Raw genomic sequence first — 20,445 nt, forward strand, 5'->3', positions numbered from 1 at the left:
AATGTTTACAATGAGCGGTGAGATCCAATAAACATTCAATAGTTGGGAAGGTCCAATCATGCACCATGACTGTCATTGCACCTCACCGGCTTACTGTACATGATTTTGACGCCAAACCCTCTCCCATGTAATTAATGGAAAACTGTCTTTTTTTTATTTGTCATCATTTTTTTAAGCATTCATATTAAAATATTAACTTTTATTATTAATTACTTATAAATTAAGGGGGCATAAAATATATGGAAAATTGAGCTATTCTTCATATGGACCCACCTGTATATATTGAAATACCTTACGTGACAAGGCATTGTGACCACTTCCGAAGGATAGGGGTGCTTAAATGTTGAAACCATATAACAAGAAGAATTCCTTCTCCATAGATGAAATGATCCTATAAATTTTTTTCTTTCGGTGGTTACGATATGACCATAATTGGACTCTTAAAATCATCATTACACTCTCGCCTCCTATTGATAAAACAAAAATAACAAAATATACTCTATTCCCTCACCGAATAGAATCACGTATGACCCTACCTTCTTCCTTCTCCTTCCCCGCATGGCTACCAACATTGGCCATTTGTACTTGCTAACCAGACATGCTCGACCCAAGTTGGGATCACTTTCCCGTACATTAGGGAGGTAGCACAAAAATGTCACTCCATACAATCTTAATAACAAAGGGCATGTTACCATGTTACCTCCCCCCCCAAAAAAAAAATTGGAAGTTACGGAATTTGCAAAAACAGTACCTCTACTACCTCTCTCACACTAACATATATACAATGTAAGTAGATTCAAACACACAAGCTTAGCAACTCTACGTTGGGTCCTCCCACAGTTCTAATTTTGTTTGCAGGTTTTAGGACTTGGGATAAGGGTACGAAAGAAATCCATATAAATGTATTGATGGGGCTTATGGGGACCTCTGCTATTCTTCGAATCTCATATCACCAAGGAGAAAGGGAAAGGAGAATACTGTTCGCAGCTTTTGTCCGTGCCTGTCTGCTGTTGTTTGTGAATTATGACTTTGTTCACTTATATGGTTCTCTGGATTTTCCTCTCACAGCTCTCAGTGATGTAAAAATTTCACAGCCAATCAATGACTGAATCCCACTGACTGACTTCTCAGCTTTGAGCCGACTCACTACTGACACCGACATGAATGGATGAATGAAATGAATAAAGGGACCAAAGAGTCCAACCATTTTTAGATGTAACCGTAATCTGGTTTCATTTTCATTGGTGGCTAAGTGGGCCCACTTCCGCAGACCTCAGATTGTAGCACAGAAGTAATCATGTGCTGAACCTCATCATAGATCATACTCGTTTGCAACACCCCCCATCTTCTGATGATCTACATCTTGAACTTAACTATCTACAATCATATCAGATATTACTGGATTAGAATTTCAACCAAGGAATTAAAACACAGAATTGAGATCAGCTGGCCTCTGATATGTGCTGTATAATATGGTCTTGACCTCAGTAAAGACTGATACGTCAGCACCATAGTGGTCAGGTATCGATATTGGATACCAGCATTGCCAATGCATATTGACTATAAGTAGAAAAAAAGATACCGATATCTTGATCGGTAATTCCACCGCCAAGAAATCAATGAGCTTCCGTTTGTTCCCTGTGGAGAGAGCAGCTTTGAAGGTCACTTTTCACTTGAAAATGTGCTTCTGCCTTGTTCGTCACAGGCTGCTGTGGTTGCTATTGTTGTGACCGTAGCTGTTGCTGCTGCTGCACGGAGTGTGAAAAAAACATGTTTCGTAGGCCTCTTTTAATTAAGAATACTAAGGATCTGCTTCTCATATGAGGGCAGCTTGTCCTTGTAAGCAGGTACGACATTGTCTTTGGACAATAGTAAAAAATTGATTGTGCGCTGCATCAAATGCTTGAAAAATTTGACTCGATCAATTTGGATTGGCTCTGGTGGCTGTGGATGAGCATCAGAAAGCCAAACAAGAAACTTAAGCAGAAGACATGCAGACAAGTTTCTTTTACTAACAATTAACACTTTGTGGCACATTTATAGAGAATAAATGAGATTGAATCTAGTGACCAAAAAAAGGGTACCTGCAACTCAAATTTGACAGCAACCTTTTGGTATAATTCATTGAGTTCTGGTAAGTACATTTCCTTCATTGCCTTAATCTGCAAATCCAATATAAAAAGGCCACATATTTAAGTGCAGATCAGAAAATGTGTAACAAGAAGAGGAAAGAAAGTTAACACTATCTGCCTGAATCATTTCTTGCTCATCCAGGTGTTTTAAAGGATAGAGCACGTAAAGGAGAAACCACGGGTGCAACCCACTGAAAACCACACCTAATTGCAGTCGCCGCCACTTCACAAAGGTTTTGCACTTTGAGATTCAAGTCCCCTAATTTCATTTAGACTCCTTGGAACAAAAATAGAACTTTTGACTCTTCTTCCAATGAATCAATGATATATCCAACACTTTTGGAGCATCAGCGATTTATAAGACACATTCACTGAATCAGCGATGTTGTAAAGCATATCGCTCCATGTGGCAAAACTGTCAGCCCGTCCACGATCTTATGAGGAGAATCGCGGCTTTTGGCTCTTTTTTTCTGCTCTCTCTGATCTTTCAGAGTAGATCTTTCCTTAGTCGAGTCAGATCTCGCCCAGAGATTTCGTTTGCTGTTGGAGTGATTAGCCCCATTCGGGCAAGAAGAGGAAGGGGCACCGTCCCCAGCGTCCCATCCACGTTGGCACTCTGCTGAGACAGAACCAACACCGGCTTCATCATCCTCACCCACTGTCACAGTGCCAGAGAGATCACAAGTACTAAGTACCCCATGAGTACTCAGCAAAGTCATTGTAGTAGTCCACTCAAAAAGTGGATTTGAGTGGATGATGCTGCTGGGGTGACATCAAATGCCACCCCTTACTGACTCAAAGCAAGCCTGAATACTCAACCGTTAAAGAGGTTCCCTGTTCCAAACTGCTGTTCAAAGAGCCTTTTCTTACCAGCAGCGTTAAAAGGACTAAAGAAAAAGAAAACAATTGTGAGTGCGCAGTGTGCAGTGTGCAGTGTGCAGTGTGCAGTGCGCAGTGCACAACAAGGCTCGCTTTTCAAACAGAACAAAGAATGATGGCTAAAAAGATTAAGACCCAACAAATATAACCGTGCAACTACATATGAATATAGGCACACAATCCATAAATCCCAACTGCGAGAGAGGGGAAGGTAGAAGCAGGAATTAGCAAAGACGTTAGACTTCATATATGACAGAATCACGGAATTTGATAGAGACAATTGAGAAAATATATAATGAACAGAAAGAAAAAAAAGCACACTGGGAAACCCCCTTTTGATAGACCTCTTCTTGCTAATCACAAATTAGTCCTGTCTGAGCTGTAGAATCTATTGCTGCTGAAAACCGGCAAAAGAAGATAAATAAAGATTAGTCAATAAACCCTGCATTAGATATGGAAATTTCTCCTAGAAGCAAAATTCTTATAGTGCTAAATTAGACTACGCCTGCTATTCCATCAATAATAAAAGTTAAGCATCTTAATGGTTTTTGTGCTGTGTTTTCGAGGCATTCTTATAAAAAGGGCATACCTAGTGCACGAGGATTCTACCACTGTGGGGTCTGTAGAAGATCATAATGTACACAGCCATACCCCACTTCAAGGCAATCTTATGGTTTTGGAAAAACTGCTTCTTGCATTTTGATTCTCTCATTCAGGCTCCATTTATTTCCAGGTAAAAACCAAGTAAAAGGAAAAATTTCAGGTAAAGTCCATGGAACCATGAGATTTACCCGAAACTTTTCCTTGTACATAAGCTCTCAGTTCTTGTGCTGTGTTTTCATGGCAATCTTATGGTTTTGGAGGACCTGCTCTTGCATTTGACACCCCATTCATTTCCAGGTTAAAACCAAGTAAAAGGAAAAGTTTCAGATAAAGTCCGTCGAACCATGAGATTTACCTGAAACTTTTCCTTGTGTACTTGTACATAAGTTTTCACCTGGAAATAAAACAGACTTCAGTGGAAGTTCCATGTCAATGAACAGAAAAATAATTTACATCTACAAGGGAAGAGAATTCCCAGTGCAAATGTAACAGCCATGTTCCCAAGAAAAATGATTTGATTCAAATAGTAAGACTACACAGTCAATCCAGATTCAACATTATGTTGTGGGATGGAGAGAGAGCTGCTCTGTGAAGCTGGGTCCATTGTTCTTTTGGAGGGATAAATAAATAAAGAAACAAAAATTGCTGAACAACATTCTGAGGCTGAACCAAGCCACCTGAACTTTGAATCCTTTGTCGCAAATCTTGTTGTAATGAAGCTGTTGTTGCAGTTGACCAGGTTGCGATTGGAGCTGAGACATCATTTGCTGCTGCTAAAAAAGTGATTGTGATTGTTGCCCTTATGTTGGTAACAAGGTTGATAATGTTTGCTGGGCTTGTTGCTGCTGCACTGCAACCTTAGCATGTAACATATGCAATGTGTGCTGATTCGGATGGATGTTTGAAATACCAGATTGAGCGATGCTGATAATGATGCTGCTGGTGTAGCTCAGAAACATTACCTTGTGAACCTAACTGCTGCTGCGTGTTTGACAGATTATTCTCCAGGGCTCGGGCTAGCAACCTCTGCTGCTGCTGCTCCAACTGTTGCTGCAGCTGCTCCAGCTGTTGCTGTTGTCCTGGCATTTGTGAGGAAACAGGTTTCTTAGGCCTATTTGAACTAAGAACATTAATGATCAGGTTTCTTGTAAGCAGGTACAACACTATTTTTGGTAAGTACAATAGACAGTAATAACCAAGTCTAAGTCTAATTACAAAAAAGATAAATAACTAAAAGTAAACTATAACTCAACATTATCTCACTATCCATGGTACACAATACCACACGATACACTTTAACACTCCTCCCCAAGTTGGAGTATGCATGTATATATATATATATATATATATATCTCAAAGGCTCCAGTCTTAAACATATATAGCTGTCAACCTGTCGTAGATGCAAATGAGCACATAGAGAACTTCATTTTAGAAGCAATACCAGCTCAAGCACACCAAACATCAGCACCAATAGTAGAGAAAAATCTGTGTCGAATAAATCCAAACAGCAACAAACAAAATAAGCGACAAATAATACCAACCACAATCCAAAATGTCATAGCAACAACAACGTCATAAGCCCTTCTCAAGGAAGGCAAGTAATAATCTTCACAAAGAAGAATAGATAAAAGTGCAGCATAGATTGCTGCGAACCACTGGTAAAAAAGCAGCATAGGTTGAAGCGAACCGCTGATAAAATGCAGCATAGGTTGCTGGGAACCACAAGTAACAACAGAAGGTTGCTAAGAACAACTATAAAATGTAGCATAGGTTGCTGCGAACAACTGATAATAATCTTGTTTCTGCAAACAAGTAACCATCTTTATAAGATAAAATTGTTGCTAAGGACACGAGTAAATAACACGAACAAGGAAATAATAAATCTTCAGCTGATGACAATTGTAGATAACAATAATAATCTTCAAATATCAGACGATAACTCCAATCTCCCTCTCACGTGTAGACTACACGTGGACAAATAAAACAGAGGAGATTATCAAAAGATAATCCTTATGGCAACAATAACCAGCATCACAAAATAATAATAAATACTAAAATATTGAGTTGAGCCAATGTTTGGTTAGCAATTTATATATAGCATGCCCACCAAATGAAACTGCAAAAAACTGAAAGAAGATCCAACCATTGTTAGCAAACCAGGTTTTCCGAATCGACTCGTCCTATAAAAAATCTGGTCACTCGGCCTGGTCAATCCTGGTCATGACACGTAAGGTTTTCTTATTTGTGATATAGCAATGATAATTTTCTATAAATATTCTTATATGCAACAAAGAATCCATATCAATGCAATATGAGATATTTATGCCAGTAATGACCTAATATGAGAAAACCAAAAAATAATAAACAAAGCATAGGGCAAAATGTAAGCATATTCATCAAAAAACAAAACAATAAACATAAATCAGCATAAACTCGTAAAGTGTCAACAAGACGTGTCGTTGCCTTAGACCCAAGAAAGAGCCTAGATGCCAAGGCAGCGCCTAGTGGACCCCTTTGACAACTATACTCCAAATCATACCTGGATCTGGCAGATTTTGGTTACCAACAGCAGGGATTGACAGTAAGGAACCAGGACCACCAGGAGTCAGATTTTGTCTCCATTGGCAGCATCTTTTGAGATATCTTCTGTAGATAGTCTGTCTGAAATGAAAAATCAAGAAAAGCTATATCCATTTAGCAGACAAGCTACAAATGAAAGAAACAAAGAGACTATAATCATAATCCAATGTATAAACTCTGTAACACAAAAAACACAGGCAAATATGTAACCCCACAGTTGTTTTATTTCTTTGCAAGTGTTTAGTGAATTGTGCTCCTGATGAAATCAATAGGTTATAAAGCTGAGGTAGTCTGCCCCTACTATGAATGAATCTGCATCATCATGGGTAGATCCTGGGGGGCCCTGAAATTTGTGCCCCTTATATGCATTATAAGGTAGGAAAGGGACAGGACTGGATAGGCTTGTGCTGCTAGCCTCCTGATCCTCATCCCATTAGCCATGTCACCCACCCCCCCTAAAATGTTCAATTCATTAATATTATGTGTAATATCTATATAAAGTGCAAACTAAAACAAAATTTATATTATGTGCATATTTGATCTTCTATCAGCATAAGCAAGTCTTTACGCTATAAATGGTATCTCATACTACATATGGCACTAAGTTCTAATAAATTAGATCTCTTCAGTTGGTTAAGAATATACATGACAAACAACTTGGGGAACAATTTTAAATTTTATTTCCAATCCAATTGAAAACAAATACAATATATCTATTGCTTATGTCTCAATATTTCCATAGGCCATTCGATTGTGAGGTCAGATTGACATAGATCAAGCTGTAAAAAGGGGTCACAGTTGGGTCAATACTGGCCCCAAAATATAGGCCATGTTCCAACCTATAGCAGCCTGTCGAGCAGCAGTTCTCCAAGGGAATTTGCCAGCTTGCGTGGGCTTTTTGGAGCACAAGTGGAGGAAGAGTGGATTTTATTTGCATCATTACTACCTTGTCCAGCAAGAAAAATACAAGTTTGTCCACTAGAAAACTGATATTCACAGATTCTGTTTGGTTGGCTAAATGATGGGAGTTCATCTTAGCCTTGGGAGATGTTCACTACACTTCAAGAAATACAAGAAAAATCATTCTCAGCATACTCTAAATGTTACAGCATCAACGAAGGCCAACCTTGTTGCACAAACCATGGAAAATAAGGAGTTCAATTTGAAGCTTTCCATTTTGTATTTGGACTGTATGCCAAAATAGACAAACAAGTATATCATGGATGATAGTTGTTCGCACTATTATAGAATTTGCATTGACAATAAAAAAAACAAAAACAAAACAAAATCTGAACCTAAAATAATCGAATGAGAAAGTATAAATTGTCTAAATGCATTAAGATCTAGCAATCCACCATCCCATCCATTATTCTTAGGCAGCAAGATAGTATCAATGCGAATGATAGGAATACCATGATTTTTTTATGATTTTTGTTGCATGATAATGCCTCAGGCATGCAAATCTAGAACATAGTTGTTACAGCATCTGGGCAACCCAAGGCATTGGAGGGGGCCTGGACGTCAAGGCAACCACCAACAAGACGCATAGGACCAAGGCACTCTTCCAGCAAAGGGATCCAAAACGTCTAGGAGATGCCTTAACAACAATGATCCAGAATACACAGAAGGTTGGCAGAAACAAAAGAGGAAGTTCGAGAATAAAAAACATGCAGCAATGCAAAAAATAAGCTGCAAACAGAAGAAACCATTTGACTAAGTAATGTATGTACCTGGCTTGCCGCAGCGGTATAAATCTCCTCCTCAAATCTGACAGATTTTCCAAATTTCTTGTAACCCTTCTGGACCAGAAATTGGAAGGTTCCCCCTCAAAGTCTCCAGTCTGTAGATGTGAAACATTACGTTATAACAAGTCACTGCCTACAGTCCATGGGCTTTTATTTTTATTTTTTTTGGGGGGGGGGGGGGGTTGGTGGGTGTGGGGTGTGGGGGGAAGGCAGGCAACAACAAATACACTGAAGCTCTTCTAATCATCAGCACAGTCATATTTAAGCTTTTCAAAGCAAATACATTTCCTCAGAACTCTAATTGAAAAAATGTATCCACTAAAGGTGAGTAACATTTAATTGTCCAAAGCAGACACACAGTCCCACAAAACTCTAATACAGAAACTGTAGATAAACATAATGTTTGGTTTCACTTCTTTGGATGATTCTTAGGTTTTGCTTCTCAACCACAGAAACACTTCCTCCTTTTTAGTGGTGGTGCACTGAAGGGAAGTACTCATTTACAGTAAGAATCAAAGAAGTGCTTCCAGAAGAATCCAAGGTTTAAAGTATGGTATCGGACACCATATCGATTGCCATCGATACTGCTGATACGATACAATACAGACTGATAATTTAAACATATCATATAGTAACTCTTTTAAAGATACGTATTGGCTGATATATACGGTGCAATAATTTAAATCTTAGAAGAATCACTCAAGAATATCATAACTGGTACCAGACAGGCCTAAGGCCCTAATGATAAGTAGCCTCTGAATATAATTATAGCAGTTCAAATTGTTCAAGGTCCCAAAGGTGAAAAGTAAGAAACTTCAGCATAGGCATACTTGAAAATAGATTTGGCCTAACCTGCATTCCAACATAGATATCATAATTATAACAAATAATGCAGATACAGGAAATGCTTACAGTTACAGGTATGTGAACAAAGATGACACTTATCTTCCCACGATATAAAAAAGGGCACCCAGTGCATGGCCTGGGGAAGGTCTGATGGGGACATCTATGTATACCAGCGGCGTAGTCGCAAGGCCCAACCACATGTGCACTCCATCAGGCTGGAGGAAAGCTAGAAGAAAGAAGAAGGAAGACTAGAAGAAAGGAGAAAGAAGGCTGCTGTAGTACCCTACCATGAGAATGAGGAAAGAGACTATCGCTGGTCTCTTTCTCTCTCTCTCCTATCACCCAGATTTTGTGGGCCCACTGATGGTTTTGTTATTTTAGTAGTTTATTCCATAGTATCTTATTTATTTAAGTATTTGAATTCAGTAGGAAAATATCTTATTTCCTATTTGTTTTTTAAGGAAACTTCTTTATTTCTGAAATTATGTTTCTAGATTAGCCTTTTCTTTTCTAATAATTTTCCTATTATTTATGTAATGGCCATTGGCCACGATGGGAGTTAATGAATGAAGAAATTTGAAAGAAAAGAAAGCTCCCAACCCCACCCCACGATTCATCCTTCTCGCTGCCCTCTCCCTCTTCTCGTTTCTAATCTCGCCCCTCCCCTCTTTTTCTCGCTAACCTCTCTTCTCATCTCTCTCTTTCACTGCCACTGTTTCTCTCTGTTGCTGCTGCCCTGTTGCAGCCATTGTTCATAGTAACGGAAGGTCTCCTCCATCGAATAGACCCCACCTGGGTTGCTGCTGTTCTCCTCATCACTAACTGGTCTGCTGCTGAACACTACACCATCGAGCTGGGCTTTTCTCCTTCGTCAAATAAGGTGGACTGCACCTCTGTTTGGGAGGACTTCGACTTCTCCTTTTCTCCTCAGAATTGGACAGCGTTAAGGTAAGTAAACCTCCACCCTCAGCCCCCTTCCTTGACTGTTGACTACCTCCCCGTTGATCCTACTGAAGTCTGAATAAACCTCTGTTCAGCCATTATCATTTCCTGCCGTCCTTTAGAATTATCCTGCTGTGTTTAAAATCTGTTACTGATGCTATTATACCTTTATCCTGCTGAACTTACATACTGCTGTTTTCATACTCGATTTTCTGTGATTAAGAATTCTGCTGATTTCTTTAGAAGTCGAATGATTTAAGAAAGAGCATGATACTTACTCTCCGAATTCTTGAATCGACTTGTGCCTATCTACATTATGTTGCCATGTTCCCTTCCCCATATTCCCCACTTGCAGCCTAGGTAGTTTATATGATTTTCTTTCTATATTAGTATTGATTGCTGCTACTCTATTTAATAGTCCTCTAATTTATGCATGCTAATTAATGAATTGTGCTGTTCTCTGTTAATCCCAGCCCTATTCTAAACCCTAGCGAGTCTACCTCTGTCCACGTGGGTAATACTTGTAGAGAGCCTAGTTGTATAGGTATCCTCCTACATCAGGGTCATAACGTACACAGCCTTACCCCACTTCGCAGGGAGGCTGTTTGCTGACTCGAAATCGTGTCCACTTGATCACGATGAAGCAACCTTACCGTTGCACCAAGGTCCACCATCTTATCTTCCCAAGATATAAAGAACCTCTAATTGCCAGCTCATGCATACTTACAAAATTAAGGAAATAAAAAATAAAGAAAAGACAAATAACATCTCAAATTATACAACAAAAATATTTGCATTTACATTTATACATCAAGAGTATGATTTTAAAAAATTAAAACTCAGCTCTGATAGCATGCCATATTTCATTGAACACTATATTTATTTCTAAACGGATATCCTTGATCAAAAAAATTATAGAGATCTCATCGCAACTCGTATAATTAAGAATAAGCTTTAGATAACTATCAATTTCATCACAACAGATATTTCCCAACTTCAATGCAGTTAAAACTACCTACTTTTGTATTCAATAGTCTGTGACATGAACAGAAAGAAGTGAGGATGCCAAGCTTATTATATATGCCTCTTGTCTTTTTCGTGAGATTGAAGTGGGGATCAAGCAGCATGTATTGTAAAGAAAGAGAAAATAAGAGTGAACAACTAGTTCCTAAAAATTGTGTCCAACAACTGTCACTTATTTACCGCAAAACATCGTGTGACATGGGCTCTCCGATTCAAGTTCTGAACACAATTGATTTGGTAAAACATTTCTAAGTTTCATCTAAATGTCATGATACTAATATGAGATGACAAGAAACTCAGACTGAGGATAAAAAAAAATAACCTTCCATGCAATGCTACGCAAACATGTGAAAAAAAATATATGAGAAAATAACTAAAAGTGAAAAAAAAATATGAAATACTATAATATAGTGATTATAACCTAAACACACCTTACCAGATGCTCGGAAGTGTAGAAATGACTGAATATATGATTAAATTAACAAAATGCCAAAGGGGCAACTGTTACAGGGAACATGAATGAATTAGAAATAAAAATCAAATAAATAGAAAAATTACAGAAATTTTTCAGGAGATTAGGAACGTAATCAAAGAGATCCATACCACAATGAGTTAGAATGACTTGGGAAAACACTACTACCTTTCTCAGGCCAATACTGGCATACCCTCATTCAAATCGTAATAAAGGGTGTACCCAGGGCACAAGGATCCCGCCATTGTGGGGTCTAGGGAGGGTCAAAACGTACACAGCCTCACCCCAGCTTTGCTTGACTAATTAAGTAGTTAATTGTTTTCAGATTCCTTAACAAGCAAAGTGTTTTAATTGGAATACGATTCCATTAGTCAAAACCATAATATCACATAAGTTGATTGGATTGCATTCTCGAAGAATGAGGAGCAAAGGGATTGACCGAGAAAGATCTCTTGTTCTTATTATAAGATCATGATTGGATCTGCATATGTTTGGTAAAAAAATGAATATTCTCCTTTGAGAATAATCAAAAATGGAAAGTGTGCAATATATTATGGATCAACCCGTTTTGTCTTTAGCCTATTATTCTATGCACTTTAAAATTGTACCAAATTGGAAATGAATTGATTGTGAACCTGTTCAAACCCAAATTGGACTTAATGCATGAATTTAACTTCAAAAAACAATTAATTAAGAAAATTGCAAAATTGTTCATGGAATTATGTAATTAAGAAGCAAGGTTATCGATCCATTGATTCCAATTGGTTCCAAACTCTTACGAGTCGGAACTTATAGAAAGCACCGGTGCAGGTTACCAAATGCCAAATCTAACATCAACATACAAAAGTAAAACATGCTTGGTATTTGCCACGTGGCAGGTTGATTTGGACCCAAATTTAGGCCCATCTCACTCATGTCGATGATTTAAAACAAAAAAAAACTCTCCCATGTGCCCTATATGGAGTAGAATTTCCATAAAAATCAACCTCATGGGAGAGGATTAGTAGAGTCAGTACAACATATGTCTTGCATGCACTGTGAGCACATTATTCCAAACAGAATAGTTCAATATAGGGCATCTCTCCATCAGTCCTACACTGCAACTCAACATTGAAGAATTTTCAATTTCCAAAAACTAGACTTAGGGGATAAGGTCACCTTCATCCATGTTATAGCCCATTCCCAATTCGCATCAAACTATAGTGTCTGTATTTATTAATTTTTTTCCCCTCTTCCTTTTTCTCCCTTCAGAAGACCAACTGCCCACTAGATTTTTTCCTTTTTGCAAAAAAAAAAAAAAAAAAACAACAACAACAACAACAGTTAGGTTTCAACAAGTGTAAAGCCATAATATTGTTATTAAATTTAACCACTATATTAGCTAAGGAACAATTAGAAAAGTAAACTCTATTAGACCCCCAAATTTTACTTCCTTCATATTATAGAAATACTCAAACAGCTCGAACTCCGTTAACTGAAGGCAGCAGACTTAGATAATAAGTCTGTCATATGGTTTACCTCGCTTATGCATATAAACAGAAAATATCTGCTTCTTCAGGACAGGACTATCCTTCCATCACATTACTTCACACACTCTTAAATTAAGAATGAGATAATAAATTGACGAATGACTTAAAATAGCAGAGGATAGACATTTTTTGCAGGCAACTCATCAAATTTACACTTTTAGACCAATCATTAGCAGAAGAACATATATAGACCGAATTTTAATTCTACAACAAAATAACAAAGGGAGATGATCCACCAATGCAAAACCCCACGAATTACGACCGAAAAAAGTTGCCAGAAAGGGGAATATTCTTTGCTTTCCATCCTTCAGTTTCGAATCAAAAGGCAGTTTGCATTTTAACTAAACATGAACAATAGGATCGCAAGCAATGCATCAACAAGAAAGATCTTACATTCTATTCAAAATTTCCTGCCGAGTACCAGGTTGAAGTTGGCTTCTCCAATCGCTGGTATCCATGCTAAGATCCTCTTGATTAGTTCTCAAATTGTTGTAATCCATACATTAATCTCTAACAACAACTGTCGAAATAACAAAGACAACAGTAAAAATTCAAAACCAGCATAATCAGACAAAACCGGAAAAGAAAAATTGACGAAGTCAAGAGCAAAACCTAGTTAAAACCCTAGAAAGAATACAACTCATCCACTTCTTTGGCTGAAGGTCGGCCAAGAATAGCGTAAAAATTAACTAAAAAAGGACGTCGAGAGGCGTAATTCGGAAAGAACAGATGAAATTTGTACCTCCCATTTGGCCCCGCGCTGGTGCAGGGTCTACACGACCAAGTAGACAGAAATTTTCCCTCACTGGTCACCACTCCATATACTTATTCTATATTTATTCAAAATTTTTTCTTATTACCCCTTGAAACAAACTTTCACTTCCCTTTCTACCCTGATAATTTGAGATCCCTAAATTACCCCTCCTGTCCTCTCTCATAACCCATCCGGCAGCACCACTCTCCCATAGCCTCCCTCCAGCACTCCCTCCAACCCTCCACCCTATCCCCCACCCCCACCTCTGCACTCCTTCCTCCTCTCCCTACCACAACTAGGGATGTCAATCAATCGAATCAGGTTGATCTTGGTCAAGTCTAGTGGGACCTAATAGGCCTATATCCTTGGATCATGACCTAATAATTTAAGGAATTAGTCGGTCTCGATTAATGTCGTGTTGGGCTTCATCAGATTTCAAATTTTAATCAGACTTCTCCTTATAGTGTGAGAGGTGGTAACGAGGAACGGAGGACAGAAGAGGTGGGAATGAGAACGCCAGAGAAAGGCTAGTGGACAGGGGTTTTGTCGTAGTGAAGAGGAGGGGGAGGGAAGAAGGGATAAATTTAAGGATTTAAAATTAATAAGGGAAAAAGAAGGGTGAAAGTATGTTTTTTTGAGGGAATAAGTAGATATAAGGTAGAAATTTAATAATATATGGGGAGCAACGGTCATATATAGGGAAAAAGCAGCGTTGCCTCCCCAACCAGATCCCTCCAATCACAAAGGGAGTGACGAAATAACTACCCGCCCCATGAAAAACGGAAAACCCATTGTTGAATTGAGTCGAAACATATTGCTTCAACCTTAATCTGCCCTCTTTAGCAAATTTTAATTGAAGATTAAAACACTAATTAGGGTTAGGATTTCTAACTGCCACCAGTTTCTTAGATTGGTCAAAGTAGATTTAGAAATGGTTGCTCGCAGTTGCTGATTTCTTACAGTTCCAGACGTCCCAAACTTGCAATGAGAGAGGTAGATGATAAGTTCAGTTCAAGGGGATTTCTGATTAAAACCTGCTACATGGGAAAAGTCAGATGCTAAGTTGAATCAAGGCACTGAGTCTCGACGCAAGACTCAAGCCCTAGGTAAAAGGTTTCTCAGCCCACGCTGAGAAATCCCTCTCCAGAAAACAGCACTTAACTTTCAAAAAGTTTCAAAAAATACAACCTCCAGCCATTAACAAAAAAATGAAATTCCAGAGGTTCATCATCCAAACAAGACCATCTTATTTCCCTCTAAATCCTAATTCCTGCCAGAAGCAGGCTGCCCTACGCCAGTTCGCTTGCATCTTCTTGCTTTTCTCCTTTCACTCAATGACTTCGAACGTTTTGAATTTTTTTCCAGAAGAGTTAAGAAGACTATAGATTTTGACTGATTAGCCACTGGAGTTGGAAGTGTCTGCCCCTGGTTCTGCATTTGGGGCTGCATATTTTCGGATCCTCTATTATGAATAAAAGACCACAACAGCAATAAATTAGACTTGACAAAAACAAAAACTCTAACTTACTGAAAATCCATAGGTGACAAATAACAAATAAACATGCACTATACTGTACATCAAAAGAATGAAATCAAGATAAACGGTGGCAGCAACAAGTCAATATTTGACTCTCCTTTCATCAGATTAGAGCCATTAGACATAAGATCACTGTGACAGAATCAAGGAGTCCACATTCAACTTTCTTTCTTCAGATTAGACATGAGACCACCACGATGGAGGAGAAGATGAAAAGAAAAATCTTAAATACCCTTCTCCTTCGCAACAGGTACTGGAATGTCTTCGTAAAACCTATAATGTGCACATGTAAACAGCTCTGAACATCCACTCAAATCTCTCTTAGAAAAAACATATCAAAATACTGTAGTAATGTGAAAGAACCTGAACTTCTATACTTGTGCTCAGCTCATGAATGAGTACATTTTGTACTTTGTACATAGTTCTTTGACATACTATTCGGAAGGTAAGCCAAATCTAGGACCAGTAATGCAGCACTGCAGGAGCATGATCACGGGACTCACGGTTCTAGTTTTGGGTCAATTTTCTGGTTCACAATTGAGCCCATGGCAAAGTTTTGGCTCAGATTTGAACCGGCAGCAGCTCCCCCATCGTGGGACATTCTTAGTTGTTTATTTTCTTTATTACTGATAGTTTATCTGTTTTGTAATTGCTATTAGTAATTACTTGAAATAGTAGGTAATAGAGTTCCAACCTATGAGAACTCTATCCTCACCACCGATGTATCAGTTTGCTTATATGCAACATACAAGCTATATCAATGCAATATGATACAATTATGCTAGTAATGACCTAATATGAGAAAACCAACATATAATAAACAGAGCATAGAACATAATGTAAGCATATTCATTAAAAAGAAGAAAAACTTGTGAAGTGACGACAACGCATGTTGTCGCCTTAGACCCAAGAAAGAGCCTGGACACCAACGCGGTGCATAGTGGATGCCTTGACAACTATACTCCAAATCATACCTAAATCTTGTGGATTTTGGTTACCAAAAGCAGGGTTTGATGGTAAGGAAGCAGGACCACTGGGAGTCTGAGGGTTTCTAACCTCCATTGCCATCACCTTTAGAGATATCTTCCGTAGATAGTCTGCCTGAAATGAAAAATCAAGAGAAACTTTTATATTCATTTAGCATGCAAGCTACAAATGAAAGATGCAAAGATACTATAATCATAATCCAATGTACACTCTGACACACACACAAAAAGGGCAATTCTATAGCTCCTCCCACAGTTATTTTACTTCTTTGCAAGTGTTTGGTGAATTGTGCTCCTGATAGTTACAAAAAAATTGTGCTCCTGATGAGATCCATAGGTTATAAAGCTGAGATGGTCTGCCCCTTCTATGGGAATGAATCTGCATCATCATGGGTGGAACCTTGAAATTTGTGCTCCTTATATGCATTATTTAGAAAGTGGGAAGGGGACAGGACTGGATAGGCATGTGCTTCTAGCCTCCTACTCCTCACCCCATTAACCACATCGCCCCCCCCCCCTCTCTGCCTCTCTCTCTCTCTCTCTCTCTTCAAAACGTTCAACTCCTTAATATTGTGATACATATAATATCTATATAACATGGAAACCAAAACAAAATTTATATTATGTACATATTTGATTTCAAGTATATAATATAGTAAAGGGTCACCATAAGCAAGTCTTTATGCTATAAATGGTATCCCATACTACATATGGCACTAAGATTCTAAAAAATTAGATCTCCTCAGTTGGTTAAGAATATACATGACAAATCTCTTGGGGAACAATTCTAAATTTTATTTCTAATCCTAATTGAGGAAAAAAAAGATACAATACATCTATTGGTTGTGTCTCAATATTTGCATAGGCCATTCAATTGCGTGATAAGAATGCAATTACATTGTGTGCAGAAAATCAACTCACACCTAAGCAGTCCATATAATGAAAAGGGTAATAAGTCCTTCGAACACGATAAATGGAGTAGCCATCTACCCTAAACAGTTCAATGATTCAAATGGTTAGAACGAGATTGTTGGACCAATACATCATTGAGATGGGGGTGGTTAGCCATGCATGTTATTTGAAAAACCTTCATGTTAGGCCATGCGTTGTAGAGGCTAAAGAGTTTTGAACTCTGGATCTCCTCCAATACCATAAATCAAACCCAAGACAATTAATTCAAGATTATTTATATGTTAAACACACAATTCTATATCACATGCAATAAATCTTAAAAAGCATTTATATGTAAAATAATTTGATTGTTCAGATCATTGGATGGCTGGACCATCAATCATCATGTCAAAATGGTCTGACATCTGTTTAGTTTCTAAAACATTGTTCATATTGCAACCAAACAAGGTGATTGAGTCATTAACACTGGTGGAACCAAGGTTTTGACTCCCTTAGTTCCAGCTAAAGTTTCTTAGGTTAAATTGTACTGATACGAAAAGTAGCAACCTGTACGGTAAGGTTTGTAGCAGTTTGCCCCCTTCTAGACGATAATCCTGATTCCGCCCCTGTACATCAGTGTTGCAACTTTGGAGGGACTTAAGCTAGCATTAAAGGAAATTACAGGCTTGTCCAATTGGAAAATGATTCACAGATTCTGTTTCATTGGTTGAACAATCAATGGAGTTCATCTTGGCCTTGGGAGATGTTCGCTAGACTTCAAGAAATACAAACAAAAATCATTCTCAGCATGCTCTAAAAATTACGCATCTAGGAAGCGCAACCTTGGTGCACACACCAGGGCAAATGAGGTGTTCAATTCGAAGCTTTCCATTTTGTATTGGGACTGTATGCCAAAATGGCCAAACGAGTATATCATGGATGATATTTCTTCCACTATTAATAGAATTTGTATTCAGAGAAAACAAAAAAACAAAAACAAAAACAAAAACAAAAGAAAAAACCAAAAAAAAAAAAAAAACAAAACAAAACATAAACAAAAACAAAATCTGAACAATGAATAATCGAATGAGCAAGTACAAATTGTCCAAATACATCAAGATCTAGCAATCCACCATCCCATCCATTATTCATAATGCAGCAAAATAGAATCAATGTGAATGATAGGAAAACAATGATTTTTGTTGAATGATACTGCCTCAACCATGCCAATCTAGAACATAGTTGCCACGGAGTTGGAGGGGGCCTGGACATCAAGGTGCACCAACAAGGCTCCTTGGGGACCAAGGCACCCTTCCAGCAAAGGGCTCCTGAACGCTTAGGTGATGCCTTGACAACTATGATCCAGAATACACAGTAGGTTGGCAGGAACTAAAGAGGAAGTTCAAGGGACGGTAAGCATGCAACAATGGAAAAAAGAATTTGCAAACAGAAGAAACCATATGACTCAGTAATGAATATACCTGGCTTGCTGCAGCAGTATAAATCTTCTCCTCAAACCTTGCAGCATTTCTCTTAGATTCTTCTAACCCTTCTGGGCCAGAAATTGGAAGGTTCCTCTTAAAAGTCTCCACTCTGTAGATGCGAAACATTACGTTATAACAAATTATTAACTAAGAGTCAATGAATTTATTTTTTTTCCTTCTTTTTTTTTGGGGGGGGAGATGGGGGGACGGAGGGTAGGCAACAATAAATACACTGAAGCTCTTATAATCATCAGCATGGAGTCATATTTAAGCTTTTCAAAGAAAATACACTTCCTCACAACTCTAATTAAAAAATTATATTATAAAGTCCGAGAAGCTCTTATCACCACTACAGGTGAGTAAAATTAAATTTTCCAAAGCAGACACACAGTCCCACAAAACTCTTAATACAGTAAGAATCAAAGAGGTGCTTCAGAAGAATCACTCAAGATAATCAAAACTGATACCGGACAGGCCTAAATGACAAATAGCCTTTGAATAAAATTATAGCAGTTCGAACTGTTCAAGGTCTCAAAGATGAAAAGTAAGAAACTTCAGCATACGCATACTCGAAAATAGATTTGGGCCATCCTGCATTCTGACATAAATATCATCTACAATAATAATGAAGATTTAGGAAATGCTTATAGACAGTTACTATGTGAACAAAGGTGTCAACACTTATCTTCCAAAGATATTAAAACCTTTAATTGCCAGCTCATGCATACTTACAAAGTTAAGGAAATAAAATGAACAAATAAAGAAAAGACAAATAATATCTCAAATTATACAACTAAAAATATTTCTAAAGGGCAATCATTGATTACAACTAATTAATTATAGAGATCTCGTCATAACTCATATAATTAAGAATAAGCTTTAGATGACTATCAATTTCATCATAATAGATATCGCTCCACAGCAATGCAGTTAAAACTGGCAACATTCGTATTCAGTAGTCTATGACATGAACAGAAATAAGCGAGGATGACAAGCTTATAATATATGCCTTCATATTTTTCATGAGATGGAGGTGGGGAATGGGGATCAAGCAACATGTATTGCAAGGAAACAGGAAATAAGGGTGGACAACTCATTCCTAAAATTTTGATTTCCATCCTTCAGTTTCTAATCAAATGCGGTTTAAAATTTAAGTAAACATAAACAGAGAAAATACAAAACCCCATAGATGGAGACGAAATCTGTAGATTCCTTGACAACAGGATCGCAAGCAATGCATCAAGAAGAGAACTCTTACATTTTTTTCACAATCCTCTGCCGAGTATGAGGTAGAAGTTCGCTTCTCCAATCTCCGCTATCCATGCTAGAATCCACTTGATTACGTCTCCAATTGTTGTTATCCAAAAACTAGCAACAATTCAATACCAGCATTAATAAGATAAAACCGAGAAATCTCTGCCGAAATCAAGAGCAAAACATAGGTAAAATCCTAAACAAAACTAAGAAATGTACAAGATTAGAAGTCAATGACAAAGTTCAGAAAGAAGAGATGATGAAATCTCAACCTCAATCCTCAAAAGACCTGAAATCGAATCTCTTCATCTCCTGGTAGCTTTCCTTCGCCTTCAAGTCCTCAAGACACTACAATATCAGTTTGGATACTACTAATAACGTCCTTGAGAGACTCGTGCCCCCTGGGTTTTAAAACTGGAATCGCCATCCGAACCGGTCAGGGCCGACTCCCTTATTTGAATAGGTTAAAACCGATCATGATTCATAATCGTATTAAATCCTTACGAATCGGTAGGATCGGTCAGTTTCCAATTCCGCACGAAGACATCGGGGAATTACTAGCCAGGGTGTAAGGTGAAAATAGTGGTTTGTTAGGCTATGTCCATTCTGGAGCCTTAGTTTGTTAGTTTATTGGGAATTTTTAAACCAGGTCGAGATTAGCTTAGATTATTATTTTTTTTTAACACAGCTTGGAGTATTAGTTAGGGGAAAATGAACTTTAGTAAAAAAAAGAAAAAAAAAAAGATCAGACCTAGAATGGATCAAAATCAGTAAAAATAAACACAAAA

At 37.9% G+C, this 20,445-nt stretch overlaps 1 protein-coding gene across 16 annotated transcripts; it reads right to left on the reverse strand.

The window, feature by feature from the left end:
* Positions 1 to 740: 740 nt before the first annotated feature.
* LOC122085678 lies at positions 741 to 20,090 on the reverse strand. Of its 16 annotated transcripts, none has more exons than XM_042654181.1 (12): positions 19,930 to 20,090; positions 19,662 to 19,771; positions 18,401 to 18,512; positions 16,017 to 16,143; positions 13,145 to 13,271; positions 12,381 to 12,500; positions 7,925 to 8,034; positions 6,154 to 6,275; positions 4,577 to 4,693; positions 4,292 to 4,459; positions 2,085 to 3,405; positions 1,207 to 1,944 (listed from the first exon to the last, which is right to left on the reverse strand). In XM_042654181.1, the coding sequence occupies exons 6-11, from the start codon at positions 12,384 to 12,386 to the stop codon at positions 3,365 to 3,367; spliced, it is 564 nt and encodes a 187-aa protein (XP_042510115.1). In that variant the 5' UTR covers positions 12,387 to 12,500; positions 13,145 to 13,271; positions 16,017 to 16,143; positions 18,401 to 18,512; positions 19,662 to 19,771; positions 19,930 to 20,090; the 3' UTR covers positions 1,207 to 1,944; positions 2,085 to 3,364. The 16 variants fall into 16 exon arrangements, 5 of the variants coding, with proteins under 5 accessions (XP_042510115.1, XP_042510113.1, XP_042510114.1 ...); XM_042654179.1 differs by having other exon boundaries at positions 2,085 to 4,008; XM_042654180.1 differs by having other exon boundaries at positions 2,085 to 3,408; positions 19,930 to 20,089.
* Positions 20,091 to 20,445: the final 355 nt, after the last annotated feature.

This window comes from Macadamia integrifolia, chromosome 8 (assembly GCF_013358625.1).
Source record: "Macadamia integrifolia cultivar HAES 741 chromosome 8, SCU_Mint_v3, whole genome shotgun sequence".
Classification (NCBI taxonomy): domain Eukaryota; kingdom Viridiplantae; phylum Streptophyta; class Magnoliopsida; order Proteales; family Proteaceae; genus Macadamia; species Macadamia integrifolia.

Coding starts and splice junctions, on each gene's coding strand:
- LOC122085678 (XM_042654178.1), bottom strand. Junction 4,694..6,153: donor CCAAAATCTGCCAGATCCAG/GTATGATTTGGA, acceptor CACAAATGCCAG/GACAACAGCAACAGCTGGAG. Junction 4,460..4,576: donor GCAGCAGTTAGGTTCACAAG/GTAATGTTTCTG, acceptor GTTGCAGTGCAG/CAGCAACAAGCCCAGCAAAC.